The sequence below is a fragment of the Zea mays genome, chromosome 6, assembly GCF_902167145.1.
Source record: "Zea mays cultivar B73 chromosome 6, Zm-B73-REFERENCE-NAM-5.0, whole genome shotgun sequence".
NCBI classification, from domain to species: domain Eukaryota; kingdom Viridiplantae; phylum Streptophyta; class Magnoliopsida; order Poales; family Poaceae; genus Zea; species Zea mays.
In genome coordinates this window covers 150,478,390-150,495,862 of record NC_050101.1, presented here as the reverse complement: position 1 = coordinate 150,495,862, position 17,473 = coordinate 150,478,390, and the positions used below count along the sequence as shown (strand labels likewise).

The 17,473-nt window shown below is 41.5% G+C and overlaps 1 protein-coding gene across 3 annotated transcripts; it reads right to left on the bottom strand.

The window, feature by feature from the left end:
• Positions 1 to 1,173: 1,173 nt before the first annotated feature.
• LOC100282502 (fiber protein Fb2) lies at positions 1,174 to 6,033 on the bottom strand. 3 transcript variants are annotated; one of them, XM_035959606.1, is made up of 6 exons: positions 5,656 to 5,967; positions 5,377 to 5,540; positions 5,133 to 5,184; positions 3,103 to 3,180; positions 2,550 to 2,890; positions 1,174 to 1,668 (listed from the first exon to the last, which is right to left on the bottom strand). In XM_035959606.1, the coding sequence occupies exons 2-6, from the start codon at positions 5,397 to 5,399 to the stop codon at positions 1,563 to 1,565; spliced, it is 600 nt and encodes a 199-aa protein (XP_035815499.1). In that variant the 5' UTR covers positions 5,400 to 5,540; positions 5,656 to 5,967; the 3' UTR covers positions 1,174 to 1,562.
• Between the last annotated feature and the right edge of the window lie 11,440 nt (positions 6,034 to 17,473).

Sequence of the window (17,473 nt, the reverse complement as noted above, 5' to 3'; positions counted from 1 at the left end):
GGAAAAATATTGTTTTAGTTTAGTTTCAAATTAAACTATTTTGAATTAATCGAATACAGGAAAAAATGAACTAATTTCCTTCTAAATTACGTTCAATCCTCTATAAGATTTGAGTTTCTAAACTAGACCTAAGTTTGGTACGAGGAGAAAGGATTTTAGCACTTCTGATTTACTATGATAGCTATGTTGTTTCTACTTTCTTGTATATAACATGAAAGAATATATCTAATATCAAAGTTTGTTGGCACCTAATGTCTCTTTTCTTAACTCTTTATATATATATATATATATATATATATATATATATATATATATATATATATATATATATATATATATATATAGTATTGTATGAATCTATTAAAATTATAAAACGACTAATATTTTGAGACAGAGGAAGTACATTTTATGATAGAAGAGTGTATGTTGTTTGATTTGATGTATTTAATGTAATATTAATTTTAATCAAATAAATGTTGTGTTCATTCTTACGATTTTAGATGAATGAACATCCACGAACGGTCTTATGAGCATAATTGTCAAATAGTGTGTCGAATAGATATTTATATTATGAAAGCATGTTAGCCATCAAAATTGCTTTGCAAGAAAGCGCAGTAAACATTTATTTGTGCATTTCAAATTATCAATATTATCTCGATACGATTGATGCGATGAACAGTTAAACTCGCTAGTTGTGATCTAGAAGGTTATCCAAAGATGGATCATTACTTACAACTGGTAACACGAATGGGATAGTCGACATGCTTAATTTATTTTAGCAAATCCAAAGATAGCGTATATTTATTGAAGCATGTTTGATTATCCAATAAATATATCTATATTAATTTTGAGTCAGTTGTGTATCTAAATTTCATCCAAGATGTTTACTCAAAATATTAAATTCTGGGCATATCTAAATATTTACAGCATCTATTAATTTATGTGATCATTTTTAGCAAACAGTATTTACATTTATAGCTGATGAGAACATGTTTCATAATTTATCTAATAATATTTATTGATACCATAAATATTAACATTTTTATCTATAATTGATCAAACTTAGTAAAACATAGCACTATGCTAGATGAATTGCATTTTTCAGGAGGGAGTATATTGTAAAACATCCCAAACATCTGTATGACATCAGGCAGAACTTAACAAAGCAGAACATTAAAGGACTAAAATGAACAGTTATATATAAAAAAATGGGGTCATCATACAAAACACTGCATATTATTACAACAGTTAAATAAAATATCCTAAATCATGGCGAGTAGCTCCCTATTATTATATTATATACACAATTGCACCCCAAGGACAGTGTCCTCATTTATTTGATACATAAATTTGGAATACTACAACCGTCCCCTACCACCCTGTTGCACTAAGGGTAAATGCAGGGAGATAAACATAAATACATACATGCATAAATATTCCATCCGTACATATACGAACTTAGATGGGCCTCTTGTGTGATCACGACAACAGCAGCAGAGTCTGATGATTCTCTTCGTGTTCCTTAACTATTGTGATGCTGTTATCAAGTTTGATGACCCCCTTTACAAGTTATCATCATCAAATATTGTCGAGAGCACAAGCCCTCGGACGAATTTGCTCCTTTGAACCCTTTCCTTCTGATCTTTCTCCGACAATGATGGTTCAGCCCTGTAGATTCACCACAGCAATTTAATCAAGAATAAACACACCACTAGAAATATAGTGAACGAGGGCGAAACATTAAACCATGTTCATTATTTTGTTCAACTCAAACAAAAGATGGCTCTGTTAACAATTAGCATTGCAAAACTAAGGAATTATGCATGACCAGATAAGAAAAATGGAGATTTGTTCATTTCGTAGGTCTCTGACCGAACATGTGGATGCAATCATGCATGCAGCTCATAACAATCCCTTAGAAGAGGATCTGCTATAATTTTCTAGAAGCGTAACATTTTCATTTGCTAGCACTAGTTGAAAACATGTGAAATAAATGCCCATAAAGCAAAATTGCATTTTAGCACTATGGGTATAATGATAGCTATTATGTAAAAAACACAGAGCCAAGGGGGCCAAAATGTCAATCAGCAATACACACAACCTTATGGCATCGGAATACAATATCTTCAACCTATTTCTTTGAACGGTGCCAATTGCCAAATAGACTTAAGAATCATGACAATCAGCATAAACCACATCTTAGCATCACAAAGAGTGTATAGTGATCCATTGAGAAAGTCAGCAATTCAAGCATGAAGGATAAATTACTAAGACTGTCTCCAGTAGAGTGTGGGAAATAGGGACACAGAACTGTAGATGATACTGTTTGCAGAGATAAGTTTGAAATAGGGGATGAGATAGCCTAACATATTAAACATAAAATGATGAATAAAGCTATTTGATATGATATTTTTAACATGCTTCAACGGCATAATTAGGTTCACTGGTTTCTCAGTGAAGTACCACAATTAGAAGACTACATTATCCCCGAGCATAAAAGAAAATGAACTGGACATAATATGGAAAAGTATGAACTATCATACACTGACCAGATCCAATGGTATCGTGGCAAAGAGGGAGATGAGTGAGGCAGCAGAAAGGACAAGCTTGAGGTGACGTACCTCTCTACAGGCTTTTCATCTGGGAATTTATTTAGCAAAAAGTTATTGTCAGATGAGTCGGAATGTAAATCTTTGGATGGTTCAGCCACAGGCAAAGTACAAATTAAAGATGACACAAATGGATCTGGTGCTGCAGCAGGAGGATTGGATACATAGGATGATCCACCGAGAAATGACTGCAAACTGCCATTTCTCAAGTCCTTTCTCAACAAAGATAATAAAGAATGGGACCCAGAAGATACTTTTCGGACTCTGCGCCTGCGTTGCATGTATTATTCATTAAGGAAAACAATGTGTAAATTCTGTGTTCCAACATACCTATTGTCATGGTCGCGGTCATGGTCGGGCGCACGTACTCCAGGCGCCGCCGGGCCCGTGACGTGCGCCGGACCCTGACACCTATGTATCTTCACTGTAGTATAATGTGAAAAATGTAAAAATGCAAATGATCAGCAACGGCAGCATAGTTAAAAAAGGATATCTTGAAATAACTTCCATGTTGCATAGTCAAATGTCCTATCAAGTCCATTCCGACCCTTGTAGCACAGATGGGGCATGCCTGAAAGGGCATTTCAGCAAACTCCATAAGTTTTTGTTGTCTAAATCTATTATGTAGGATGATCTTAGTTGTGAAGGAGGTTAAATAGCAAACACTGATTTCATCATGCCCTAAAAAATAAGAAAAGAAGCGATTAATCCATCTGTTACAAGTTTGCAGCAGTCCTCAGAACAGAGAAAGAAGATTTCAAGCCTAAAAAAGTATAGATTTATCAAATGGAAAGGAAATACTGTAAAGGGTAAAGAGCTGGATTGCTGGAAGACAGCAATGAATCTGACAGAAACGAAAAGAGACAACGCACCAAAGTTTTCTTCAAGTTTCAACAAGCAGAGACAAACGATTGGTATGGCATCGAAAAAGAAACTCTGGATTGTACAGTACCCCGAATGAGCTAAAAATATTGTCTTAGCGCAAGGAATGAAAAAGGCACCCATGTTTGTGCAATGTTGAAGAGATGTGTGAGATCTATGTCAATCACATTTTGCAGTGGTTGGTCCTGATTAGTTTTGTGCTTCTGCTAGGACAAGAAAAGCCAGGGTAGTAAACAGTACCCTACTAAAGCTTGGCAGCAAATGGAAAGAACCCAATGAGCTATATTACTATATATCATATCTCCAAGATAGGTGAGTATATGTCCACTGAGGCTTGAACACAGATACGGCAGAGGCGCAAACAGCATCGAGATAAAAAAACAAATGCACAAGGCCTTCCTGCTTCTAATTGCATTGGCCAGTTACCACTTAATATACTGACAATAATAAAACACTTATATTAGCGATATAAAAATGATTGTTAAATTATGGTTCTACATGGTCTGCAATATGTAATCCTACATATATGAATCTAGTTCCCAAAAGATATTCATATTCTATCCTTACTCTCCAGATGGATTAATCTGTTTTATTGTTTTTTTGTAGACAACCTAACAGGCATTCTTTCATGACAAACAAATCAAATACAAAATTAATTACCAAGTCAAAGTGTTACAACAGTATTATCGGGATATTTCATTAAAAGAAATGGCCAGATTAATAGATTCAACAAAAGTGATATGAGATGGCATACAAGATAGAATGATCATCAGCTGCAAAAAAAACAGTGCAATCCTTCAGCTCCAAACCAAAAGCCATAATAACTCCAGCACAAACCCAAAAAACGTCCATATCTAGTACTTCAACATCAATATGGGTGCTAACAGAAGATACCGACAAATGAAGCAGCTACAGCTAATCTAAAATGCAACAAGAATAAAAGATTACCTACTAGTATTCCATTGGTTCATTTTCAAGCATAGCCATAATTAGCAAACTAAAACAAGAAAGACTGTCAGGTAAAAGGATTGTATGGGAAACTTCCAGCACAAGCAACAAATCTGTTCCACCTAACCGGACCCAAAAAAAAAGTTCAACCAACCCATCATATAAAACTAAAACCTTCTAAGTGCTCCCAAAATCAAAAGTTTTAAACAGCCACCTAAAAGACAAATATGCCTCTAACAGGACACCCAGGAGCTCACACAGAAAGGACACACATGACCACAAGTGGATTTGGCGGCTGGAATGACTTAGCATTTTCTGTTTTCTCTCTTCTACTAATATAGCCAACGTGAGCTACAAATCAGGCTGTGATCCTAATCAATGTAGAAGATTACCCAGCTAATCAGCCTATTACTCCATGCTGAAAATTAGCTAAAGTAAATGCTATGCACCTAGACACACAAGATTATTCCCAACACCCCTTTCCCAACAAACACGCACAATCATTTGTCCCAAATACAACTCCTCCAATCCAGCACACAAACACACCTACCTAAACACCATAAAGCAACCACACCCCACAATTCCAACCAACAATACTTCCAAAGGTGACACCAATCTGATCCAATCCATAACCCCTGGAGAAATAAGACTGCCCACAGAAAAAAAAAAATCTATATGTTGGTCCCAAACTACCTCAGACAAGGGGTGGAGGGGAGAAGAATCCTGCTTCACAGCATCCGCAGGTCTGATTTTCCAAAGCAGATATGAGAAGCTATAAGAGATGGTTCCAACCACTTTAACATGCAACCTCCATTTAAGCATCACAGTTGCGAATTGTAAAGGGAGATGCCTAGAAATGCATACTTGTGCCGATGGTAGACATCATCACTTCATCAGACGGTAAGAATTGGACCGGGAACAAGAGAAAGCAACATACCCCGCTCTTAGCCTCAACGGCATGCTCGTCGTCGATGTGACAGCAGAGGCCGACAAAGTCGAAGTCCTCGCCGCAGAAGGGGCAGTTGTAGGACTCCGCCCCGCCGCGCGGCTCCGTCACCTCGTCCAAGCCGGCGTCCGCGTCGTCGATCCCCATGTACAGATCTGCGCGCGCACCAGCGCGCATAGACACCCGCCGCCCATCAAAACCAGCCGCGTGAAAAAACGAATCAAAACGAACCAGTACCGGGGAAGAAAACAATCGACTGGGCGTACATACCGTAGCGCGCCTGCAGGCGCCTCGCGGCGGCGGCGGACGAAGAAGACGAGGACGATGAGCGGCCCCACACGTCAGCGGCGTCCATGGCTGCGGAATCGAAGCCCTAGGCCGCCCCCTCTCTTTCGTTCCTCACTACTCCCGCTATGGAGAACGGTGTTCGTGATGTTTTTTCCCCGTCGGTGGTCTGGGCCTCCTTTTCCTCCGCGCTCCTGCGTCTCTGTCTCAAGTCTCAACGGCCGTGCGTGTGCGCCTGCGCATGTGTGGACTGGTGGTGTTGGCTTGAGGCCGGTGGCGGTGGGAGTGGTGAGCGAATGACGTGCCAACCGGGGTGAACCTTGCGCACGGTGAGCCGTAAGCCTCTCCAGAAATAAATCAAATGCATCAAATTAAAATATAGGATTCTATATATAAAAAACTACTCCAACAATAAATTATTTTATAAAATTTAGTTAAAAATTATAGAACCTCTCTCAAGTGTCTCAAATAACTATACCCTAGTGGACTACTCTATAATCTAAATTTGAGGTTTTACTGTTGAAACAAAATATTTTATTGGTACTCTAAAGCATACAAAATATACTTATTTTTAAATTAATATAGGGCATTTTTATAAGTCGTGTTGTTAGAGATGCTCAGACTATCTCCAGCAGATCTCCTATCTCATATCTTATCTGATCTCATATTTTAAACTCCACTCTACAAAAAGTGTCAAATAGTGTCTACAGTTCTGCGTCATCTATTTTACACGACCTACTAGATACAGTCTATGGTTATATCCAACATGTTTCTTATCCTACCCCTATTTCATCCCGTCTCGAAAGAATCTTTTTAATAAATCCCCAAGCATGATTTTTTGGGTATTATAGTCACGCAAGAGCTGAGAAGTTTTGTGGATTGTCTAACCCCACCCAATTAACTAGGATGCAACCTAGATTAAGCACGTTTAAGCGGTCTAACTAACCTTAGCGCTTCGCAAAGCACTTACGTTAATGACTGAGTGATTCTATTAAACACTTGGATGTATGGAGCCATGGAATGGTGTCTCAACACAGTAGCAATGTTTCTTAGCTCCCTACCTACTAAAATGGTCAGTTTGGGGGTTTATATAGTGTCCTAGCCCCCAAAAGAGCCATTGAAATGAAGCAGCTTTTTTGCATCACACTGGACTGGTCTGGTGCACTAACTATGTTACACCAGACTGGTCCGGTGCCCTTCCACATCATCTAGTTGTTACTGCTCTGACAGATTCTCTGTGCCACGCCAAAGGTCCGATGCACACCGGACTTGTCCCATGAATCACCATGTCAAATAGCCGTTGCCGACCGTTGAGCCTATTAGTCCAGTGGACCATTGGTGTACACAAGACTGGTCTGGTGTACTAGTAGGCTCGAGTGCTAGGAATATGCTCCCTGTGTACTCAGATCGGTGCCTGGTCTGGTGCGCCACCAAACTGGTCTAGTGCACCCAGTAGACTTGGGTGCCAAAACACTCTTTGCATGTTCGATCCGCTGACCGGTTTGGTGCACCGCCAGACTGGTCTAGTGCACCCAGAATTTTTCGAGTCTTCTATGCTTCAGGATTCTTTACATAGTGTAGCATCCCAAAAATTCAAATCTTGAAATTTTTTCAAACTTGCTCTAAATTCAAAATGAATTTTAAATTTCATTTCAAAATGTTTGTTTGCGAGTTGATATCAGCAAATAAAATATAGTGGTCTATATTCTCTCCAAAATCCTCCTCAAAATATCCTACAAATATTTCCTTAGTAATCCTCTCTGATTCTTTCCAGAAATACTGCCCAGATATTCCACCGATATATCTCCAAGTATTTTCCTCCTGAGAAATACCCTCAGAATCATTTGTCAAGTCCCTACAAATATTTTCTCCATAATTTTCCTCATGCTCATACGTATATGTATGCCTCCGGTGTCATACGGTGAGCTCTACAAGCTAATTACACTTATACAAGACAAATTGAAAGTCGCCTAGAAGGGGGTGAATAGGCAAATCTGAAATTTATAGAGTTTAAGCACAACTACAAGCCGGGGTTAGCGTTAGAAATATAAACGAGTCCGAAAGAGAGGGCGAAAACAAATCACAAGCGTATAAGAACGAATGACACGGTGATTTGTTTTACCGAGGTTCGGTTCTTGCAAACCTACTCCCCGTTGAGGTGGTCCCAAAGACCGGGTCTCTTTCAACCATTTCCCTCTCTCAAACGGTCACCTAGACCGAGTGAGCTTCTCTTCTCAATGAAACGGGACACTAAGTCCCCACAAGGATCACCACACAATTGGTGTCTCTTGCTTTGATTACAATTGAGTTGGAAACAAGAAAGAAGGAAGAAGAAAAGCAATCCAAGCGCAAGAACTCAAATGAACACAATTGTCTCTCTCACTAGTCACTATTTGATTGGAATGATCTTTTGACTTGGGAGAGGATTTGATCTTTTGTTTGTGTCTTGGAATGAAGTCTAGAGCTCTTGTATGAGGTTTGATGGCTGAAAACTTGGATGCATTGGAGTGTGGTGGTTGGGGGGTATTTATAGCCCCAACCACCAAACTGACCGTTGATGGAGGCTGCTGTCGTATGGCGCACTGGACAGTCCGGTGCGCCAGCCACGTCACCAGGCCGTTGGGTTCTGACCGTTGGATCTTCTGACAACTGGGCCACGGACAGTCCGGTGGTGCACCGGACAGTCACTATTCACTGTCCGGTGCGCCTTCTGCGCCTGCTCTGACTTCTGCGCGCGCAGTCGAGCACTGTAGCGTTTCACTGTTCCTCTGCAGACGACCGTTGGCGCTGGATAGCCGTTATTCCGTTGGCACACCAGACAGTCCGGTGCTACACCGGACAGTCCGGTGAATTATAGCGGAGTGGCTCCCAGAATTCCCGAAGGTGGCAAGTTTGGAGTTGGGTTCCCTGGTGCACCGGACACTGTCCGGTGCACCAGACCAGGGCAGCCTTTGGGTTGTCTTTTGCTCTTTTTATTTGAACCCTTTCTTGGACTTTTATTGGTTTGTGTTAACCTTTGGCACCTGTAGAACTCATAATCTAGAGCAAACTAGTTAGTCCAATTAATTTGTGTTGTACAATTCAACCACCAAAATTCATATAGAAAAAGGTGTAAGCCTATTTCCCTTTCAATCTCCCCCTTTTTGGTGATTGATGCCAACACACACCAAAGCAAATATAAAAGTGCAGAATTGAACTAGTTTGCATAAGGTAAGTGCAAAGGTTGCTTGGAATGAAACCAATAATTATTTCTACTAGATATGCATGGATGGCTTTCTTCTTATTTAAAATTTTGGACCACGCTTGCACCACTTGTTTTGTTTTGCAATGTTTTGGAAATTCTTTTTCAAAATCTTTTGTAAATAGTCAAAGGTATATGAATAAGATTTTGAGAAGCATTTTCAAGATTTGAAATTTTCTCCCCCTGTTTCAAATGCTTTTCCTTTAACTAAACAAAACTCCCCCTTAATGAAATCCTCCTCTTAGTGTTCAAGAGAGTATACCAATTTGAAATTATATCAAAAATAAGATACCATTTTGAAAATCTTTAAAAAATACTTCTTTAATACAAATTGAAAGACTACAAATTTTGAAATTGGTGGTGGTGCGGTCCTTTTGCTTTGGGCTAATATTTTCTCCCCCTTTGGCATGAATCGCCAAAAACGGATACTTGTGAGTGAAATATAAGCCCTCTTTCAAACTTTCTCCCCCTTTGGTAAATAATATAGGAGTGAAGATTATACCAAATTTGAGAGCGTTGTGGAGCGACGGCGAAGGATGAATAATTCGACGGAGTGGAGTGGAAGCCTTTTGTCTTCACCGATGACTCCATTTCCCTTTCAATCTATGACTTTAGCATAATATTCACTTGAAAACCCATTAGTCATAGCACATGAAAGAGATATGATCAAAGGTATATAAATGAGCTATGTGTGCAAAATATCAATCAAAATTCCTAGAATCAAGAATATTTAGCTCATGCCTAAGTTTGGTAAATGTTTTCTCATCTAGTGGCTTGGTAAAGATATCGGCTAATTGATCTTTGGTGTTAATATAAGCAATCTCGATATCTCCCCGTTGTTGGTGATCCCTCAAAAAGTGATACCGAATGGCTATGTGCTTAGTATGGCTGTGCTCAACGGGATTATCCGACATGCGGATTGCACTCTCATTATCATATAGGAGTGGAACTTTGGTAACCATAGTCCCTAAGGGTTTGCCTCATCCAAAGCAATTGCGCGCAACAATGGTCTGCGGCAATATACTCGGCTTCGGCGGTAAAAAGAGCTACAGAATTTTGTTTTTTAGAAGCCCAAGACACCATAGATCTTCCCAAGAACTGGCAAGTCCCTGATCTGCTCTTTCTATCAATATTACACCCTGCCCAATCAGCATCTGAATAGCCTATTAAGTCAAAGGTGGATCCCCTGGGGTACCAAAGGCCAAACTTAGGAGTATAAACTAAATATCTCAAGATTCGTTTCACGACCCTAAGGTGAACTTCCTTAGGATCGGCTTGGAATCTTGCACACATGCATACAGAAAGCATAATATCCGGTCGTGAAGCACATAAATAGAGTAAAGAACCTATCATCGACCAGTATACCTTTTGATCTATGGATTTACCTCCCGTGTCGAGGTCGAGATGTCCATTGGTTCCCATGGGTGTCTTGATGGGCTTGGCATCCTTCATCCCAAACTTGGTAAGAATATCTTGAATGTACTTCGTTTGGCTAATGAAGGTGCCTTCTTGGAGTTGCTTGACTTTGAATCCTAAGAAATACTTCAACTCCCCCATCATTCATCTCGAACTTTTGAATCATTATCCTACTAAACTCTTCACAAGTAGATTTGTTAGTAGACCCAAATATAATATCATCAATATAAATTTGGCATACAAACAAATCATTTGCAATAGTTTTAGTGAATAGAGTAGGATCGGCTTTTCCGACTTTGAAGCCATTAGCGATAAGAAAATCTCTTAGGCATTCATACCATGCTCTTGGGGCTTGCTTGAGCCCATAAAGCGCCTTAGAGAGTTTATAGACGTGATTAGGGTACTCACTATCTTCAAAGCCGGGAGGTTGCTCAAAATAGACCTCTTCCTTGATTGGTCCATTGAGGAAGGCACTTTTCACGTCCATTTGATAAAGCTTAAAGCCATGGTAAGTAGCATAGGCAAGTAATATACGAATTGACTCAAGCCTAGCTATGGGTGCATATGTTTTACCGAAATTCAAACCTTCGACTTGTGAATATCCCTTGGCCACAAGTCGAGCTTTGTTCCTTGTCACCACACCATGCTCATCTTGTTTGTTGCGGAAGACCCACTTGGTTCCTACAACATTTTGGTTAGGACGTGGAACTAAATGCCATACCTCATTCCTCGTGAAGTTGTTGAGTTCCTCTTGCATTGCCAGCACCCAATCCGAATCTTGAAGTGCTTCCTCTACTCTGTGTGGCTCAATAGAGGAAACAAAAGAGTAATGTTCACAAAAATGAGCAACACGACATCGAGTGGTTACCCCCTTATGAATATCGCTGAGGATGGTGTTCACGGGGTGATCTCGTTGGATTGCTTGGTGGACTCTTGGGTGTGGCAGCCTTGGACTGTCGTCATCTTCCTTGTCTTGATCATTGGCATCTCCCCCTTGATCATTGCCCTCCTCCTGAGGTGGCTCATCTTCTTGATCATCATTTTCATCCTCTTGAGCTTGATCCACATCTTGAGTTGGTGGAGATGCTTGCATGGAGGAAGATGGTTGATCTTGTGCTTGTACAGGCTCTTCGGATTCCTTAGGACACACATCCCCAATGGACATGTTCCTTAGCGCGACACACGGAGCCTCTTCATCATCTAGCTCATCAAGATCAACTTGCTCTTCTTGAGAGTCGTTAGTCTCATCAAACACAATGTCACAAGAAACTTCAACTAGTCCAGTGGACTTGTTAAAGACTCTATATGCCCTTGTGTTTGAATCATATCCTAGTAAAAAGCCTTCTACAGCCTTAGGAGCAAATTTAGATTTTCTACCTCTTTTAACAAGAATAAAGCATTTGCTACCAAAGACTCTAAAATAAGAAACATTTGGCTTTTTACTGGTTAGGAGTTCATAAGATGTCTTCTTGAGGATTCGGTGAAGATAGTTTATGGTGTAGCAAGCGGTGTTGATTTCTTCCGCCCAAAACCAGTCCAAAGTCTTGTACTCATCAAGCATGGTCCTCGCCATGTCAAGTAGAGTTCTATTCTTCCTCTCCACTACACCATTTTGTTGTGGCGTGTAGGGAGAAGAGAACTCATGCTTGATGCCCTCATCCTCAAGGAAGCCTTCAATTTGAGAGTTCTTGAACTCCATCCCGTTGTCGCTTCTAATCTTTTTAATCCTTAAGCCGAACTCATTTTGAGCCCGTCCCAAGAATCCCTTTAGAGTCTCTTGGGTTTGAGATTTTTCCTGCAAAAAGAACACCCAAGTGAAGCGAGAATAATCATCCACAATTATAAGACAATACTTACTCCCGCCGATGCTTATGTAAGCTATCGGGCCGAATAGGTCCATGTGGAGTAGTTCAAGCGGCCTATCGGTCGTCATGATGTTCTTGTGTGGATGATGGGCTCCAATTTGCTTCCCTGCTTGACATGCGCTACAAACCCTGTCTTTCTCAAAATGAACATTGGTTAGTCCCAAAATGTGCTCTCCCTTTAGAAGCTTATGAAGATTCTTCATCCCAACATGGGCTAGTCGGCGGTGCCAGAGCCAACCCATGTTAGTCTTAGCAATTAAGCAAGTGTCGAGTTCAGCTCTATCAAAATCTACTAAGTATAGCTGATCCTCTAACACTCCCTTAAATGCTACTGAATCATCACTTCTTCTAAAGACAGTAACACCTATATCCGTAAAGAGACAGTTGTAGACCATTTTGCATAATTGAGAAACAGAAAGCAAATTGTAATCTAAAGAATCTACAAGAAAAACATTGGAAATAGAGTGGTCAGGAGATATAGCAATTTTACCAAGTCCTTTGACCAAACCTTGATTTCTATCCCCGAATGTGATAGCTCTTTGGGGATCATGGTTTTTCTCGTAGGAGGAGAACATCTTCTTCTCCCCTGTCATGTGGTTTGTGCACCCGCTATCGATGATCTAACTTGAGCCCCCAGATGCATAAACCTACAAAACAAATTTAGGCCTTGTTCTTAGGTACCCAAACGGTCTTGGGTTCTTTCACATTAGAAACAAGCAACTTGGGTACCCAAACACAAGTCTTTGACCCCTTGTGTTTGCCCCCAACATATTTGGCAACTACTTTGCCTGATTTGTTAGTTAGCACATAGGAAGCATCAAAAGTCTTAAATGAAATGTTATGATCATTTGATGCAATAGGAGTTTTCTTCCTAGGCAATTTTTCATGGGTTGATTGCCTAGAACTAGATGCCTCACTCTTATACATAAAAGCATGATGAGATCCAGAGTGAGACTTCCTAGAGTGAATTCTCCTAATTTTGTGCTCGGGATAACCGGCAGAGTATAAAATGTAACCCTCGTTATCCTGAGGCATGGGAGCTTTGCCCTTAATAAAGTTAGACAATCTTTTAGGAGGGGCATTAAGCTTGACATTGTCTCCTGTTGGAAGCCAATGCCATCCTTAATGCCAGGGTGTCTCCCATTATAGAGCATGCTTCTAGCAAATTAAAATTTTTCATTTTCTAAGTTATGCTCATTAATTTTGGCACTAAGTTGAGCTATGTGATCATTTTGTTTCTTAATTAAAGCTAGGTGATCATGAATAGCATCAACATTAATGTCTCCACATCTAGTGCAAATAGTAACATGCTCAACGGTAGATGTAGAGGGTTTGCAAGTATTTAATTCAACAATCTTAGCATGTAAAATAGCATTCTCATCTCTAAGATTGATAATAGCATCATTGCAAACATTTAAATTTTTAGCCTTAGCAATTAATTTTTCATTCTCAATCTTAAGGCTAGCAAGAGATTTATTCAACATGTCAATCTTAGCAATTAAACTAGCATTATCATTTATAAGATTAATAATTGAATCATCACAAACATTTGATTTCTCAACCTTAGCAATCAATTTGGCATTTTCATTTCTAAGGCTAGAAATAGTGTCATGGCAAGTGCTTAGCTCACTAGTTAGTTTTTCACATTTTTCTACCTCTAGAGCATACGCATTTTTAACTTCAACATGCTTCTTGTTTTCCTTAATAAGGAAGTCCTCTTGGCTATCCAAGAGTTCATCCTTCTCATGAATAGCACTAATCAATTCATTCAATTTCTCTTTTTGTTGCATGTTAAAATTGGCAAAAAGAGTAAGCAAGTTATCCTCATCATCACTAGAATTATCCTCATCACTAGAGGTTGCATACTTAGTGGAGGATCTTGATTTTACCTTCTTCTTCTTGCCCTCCTTTGCCATGAGGCACTTGTGGCCGACGTTGGGGAAGAGAAGGCCCTTGTTGACGGCGATGTTTGCGGCGTCCTCGTCGGAGGAGGAGTCGGTGGAGCTCTCGTCGGAGTCCCACTCCCGGCAAACATGGGCATCACCGCCCTTCTTCTTGTAGTACCTCTTCTTCTCTCTTCTCTTTCCCTTCTTGTCGTCGCCCCTGTCACTATCACTTGATAATGGACATTTTGCAATAAAATGACCGGGCTTACCACACTTGTAGCAAACTTTCTTGGAGCGGGGCTTGTAGTCCTTCCTCCTCCTTTGCTTGAGGATTTGGCGAAAGCTCTTGATGATGAGCGCCATCTCCTCGTTGTCGAGCTTGGAGGCATCGATGGGGATCCTACTTGGTGTAGAGTCCATCTTTTCTTCTTCCGTTGCCTTGAATGCGACGGGTTGCTCCTCGGGTGTTGAGGTGGCGCCTTGCTCGATGATTTTCTTGGAGCCTTTGGTCATCAATTCAAAGCTCACAAATTTTCCTATCACTTCCTCGGGAGACATTAGTTTATACCTTGGATCACCACGAATTAATTGAACTTGAGTAGGGTTAAGAAATACGCGTGATCTAAGAATAACCTTGACCATCTCATGGTCATCCCATTTGGTTCTCCCGAGGTTGCACACTTGGTTCACCAAGGTTTTGAGTCGGTTGTACATGGCTTGTGGCTCCTCTCCTTGGTGAAGCATGAATCGACCGAGCTCCCCCTCGATCGTTTCCCTCTTGGTGATCTTGGTCACCTCGTCTCCTTCGTGCGCGGTCTTGAGCACGTCCCAGATCTCCTTTGCACTCTTTAACCCTTGCACCTTATTATACTCCTCTCGACTTAGAGAGGTGAGGAGTATAGTAGTGGCTTGGGAGTTGAAGTGTTGGATTTGTTCGACCTCCTCCGAATCATAATCCTTGTCCCCTTCCTTTGGTACCTGCGCTCCATACTTAACAATATCCCATATGCTTTTGTGGAGTGAGGTTAGGTGATGCCTCATTTTATCACTCCACATAGAATAATCTTCACCATCAAACATAGGTGGCTTGCATAATGGGACGGAAAGTAATGGAGTGCGTTTTGAAATACGAGGGTAGCGAAGGGGCATCTTACTATACTTCTTGCGCTCATAGCGCTTAGAAGTGGCGGATGCCGATTCCGAGCCGGAGGTGGAGGGTGACGAAGAGTCGGTCTCGTAGTAGACCACCTTCTTCATCTTTTTATTCTTGTCACCCTTCCGTTGGGACTTGATGGAGGAAGAGGATTCCTCCTTGTGCTTGTGGGCGGACTCTCTTGAGTGAGTTCTCCCCGAGCTTGCGGACTTGTCGCCGGTCCCGATCTCCCTCATGGCGGATGCTCCCGACATCACTTCGAGCGGTTAAGCTCTAATGAAGTACCGAGCATTGATACCAATTGAAAGTCGTCTAGAGGGGGGGGTGAATAGGCAAATCTGAAATTTATAGAGTTTAAGCACAACTACAAACCGGGGTTAGCGTTAGAAATATAAACGAGTCTGAAAGAGAGGGCGAAAACAAATCACAAGCGTATAAGAACGAATGACACGATGATTTGTTTTACCGAGGTTCGGTTCTTGCAAACCTACTCCCCGTTGAGGTGGTCACAAAGACTGGGTCTCTTTCAACCCTTTCCCTCTCTCAAACGGTCACCTAGACCGAGTGTAACACCCAGTTTGTAACATATAATAAAAGAGGAGGAATTAATTCCTTTATCTATTTGTGTGTGTTATTTCCACTTACTATCATATGTGAACACACCACTTACACAATTAAACAAATACCCCAAAGACACCTAAATAAATCTTGCATCATGCTGAGTTTTACTTTATTGCGCATTTGTGGTTAATAGAATAAATGAGTCATTAACAACATATCAATGGATCCATAAAAAATTAAACTCTAACTTGGGAATTAGGGTTTGAAATAAGGAAGAAAAGAGAATAACAGAAAAAGAAAAAAAAAGAAATGCTTGCTGGGCCGCCAGCCTCGCCTCACAGTTCGGCCCAATTGGACAATTCCTCCATGTCAGCCCAACTCACCTGCGTCTCTCCCTGTTGGGCGCACATGCTGCCGTCCGCTCACTGCTTTGTGGGTCCGCGTTGCCAGCCTTACGTCTTTCTCTACCGTGGGCGACCCACGCTCTATCCCCACCTCCGCTAGAATCGCGCGGTCACCGTTACTGCCACCACTGTTGCGCAGCTGGTGAACCGCGCGGGCGAGATCTTCTCGCTGCATGCCTTGACCGTAGTATAAGGAGTCAGCCTTTCCCCCCTCCTCGGTTCCTCTCACCAACGGCGTCGTGAAGGGAGTTGTGAAGGTTGGTGGGCGCGCGGTGCCGAATTCCTTGCGGAGCGTGGGCGGAATCTAGGGCCGAGTCGTGGGCAGCACCAACTCGTCCAACACCTCGGTAACCAATGCTCCTTGCTCGCCGTCGTTCCGTGTTCGTGTATGACTCTTTGCCTGCTATACCGCGTCTCGGGTGTTCGCACCGTTGTGTAGCTTCTTCCAGCGTGTTAACCCATAGCATCGTTGGAGTCGAGCGGACTTTGTTGAGTTGTGGGGTAAAGCTTAGGCGCAGGTTAGAGACCGTAGCAGCCGGTTAATCGCCGCGGCGAGGGGCGGGGGAGAGGCCATGGCGTGTCCGCCGATGCCTGGGCAGAAGGTGCAAGATAGCCCGCTGACCGTTGATTCCGCGTCGGAGGGTTAGATTAGGTCCCGGCTCTGATATCGTGTCGACCATTGATTCTCGGACGTGTGGTCATGATTAGAATCCGGGTACCCCTTCGTCGTTTTGGATCTGGCGTGTTGAAAGGAAATCGTGCGGCCGAGAGGGAGTGAAGGGCATCGTGCGCCGTGCGCCATGGATCTGGGATCCAATGGTTGTGGGCGCAACTAGGTATGTAGTCGAGATTCGATCTAATCTGGGCCGCACATGTGTGGTCGGATGGCCAGAAACCCTAGATACCCCTTCGTGATGGCCTTTTTGCTAAAGAACCCCCGCGAAAGTTAAGAATCAACCCATAGTCCTGTCTGCAGGATTCTGTGTCTTGGTTTATTTTGCGCTAGGGCCCCTGCCTTCCTCTGTAATAGTGTGCTCAGTCCAGTGGCGTGATAAAATGAATAAAAGAATTAGAAAATAGGTTTTTTTATAAATGAGTGCTAGAACTTCAATAAATCATAGAAAATCCATTTTTAGTCCAAATTAATCCATTCTACTTTCTAATTTTTTGTAATTTAATTCTCTATCACTTAATGCCTCTGTTTTGTCATGAAAACAGTAAGAAAATTAATTTCTCAATTAATCCTAATTTAAGCACATAAAACCTTTGAAAATCCA

Bases quoted from the DNA above. Each gene is read 5' to 3' on its own strand.
- LOC100282502 (XM_008649634.4), bottom strand. From the start codon at position 5,740: ATGGACGCCGCTGACGTGTGGGGCCGCTCATCGTCCTCGTCTTCTTCG. The intron at 2,891-3,102 runs ATATCCTTTTTT...AATGAATAATAC, and splicing joins AACATGGAAGTTATTTCAAG to ATGCAACGCAGGCGCAGAGT. The intron at 1,669-2,549 runs GTCAGTGTATGA...GTGAATCTACAG, and splicing joins CCACGATACCATTGGATCTG to GGCTGAACCATCATTGTCGG.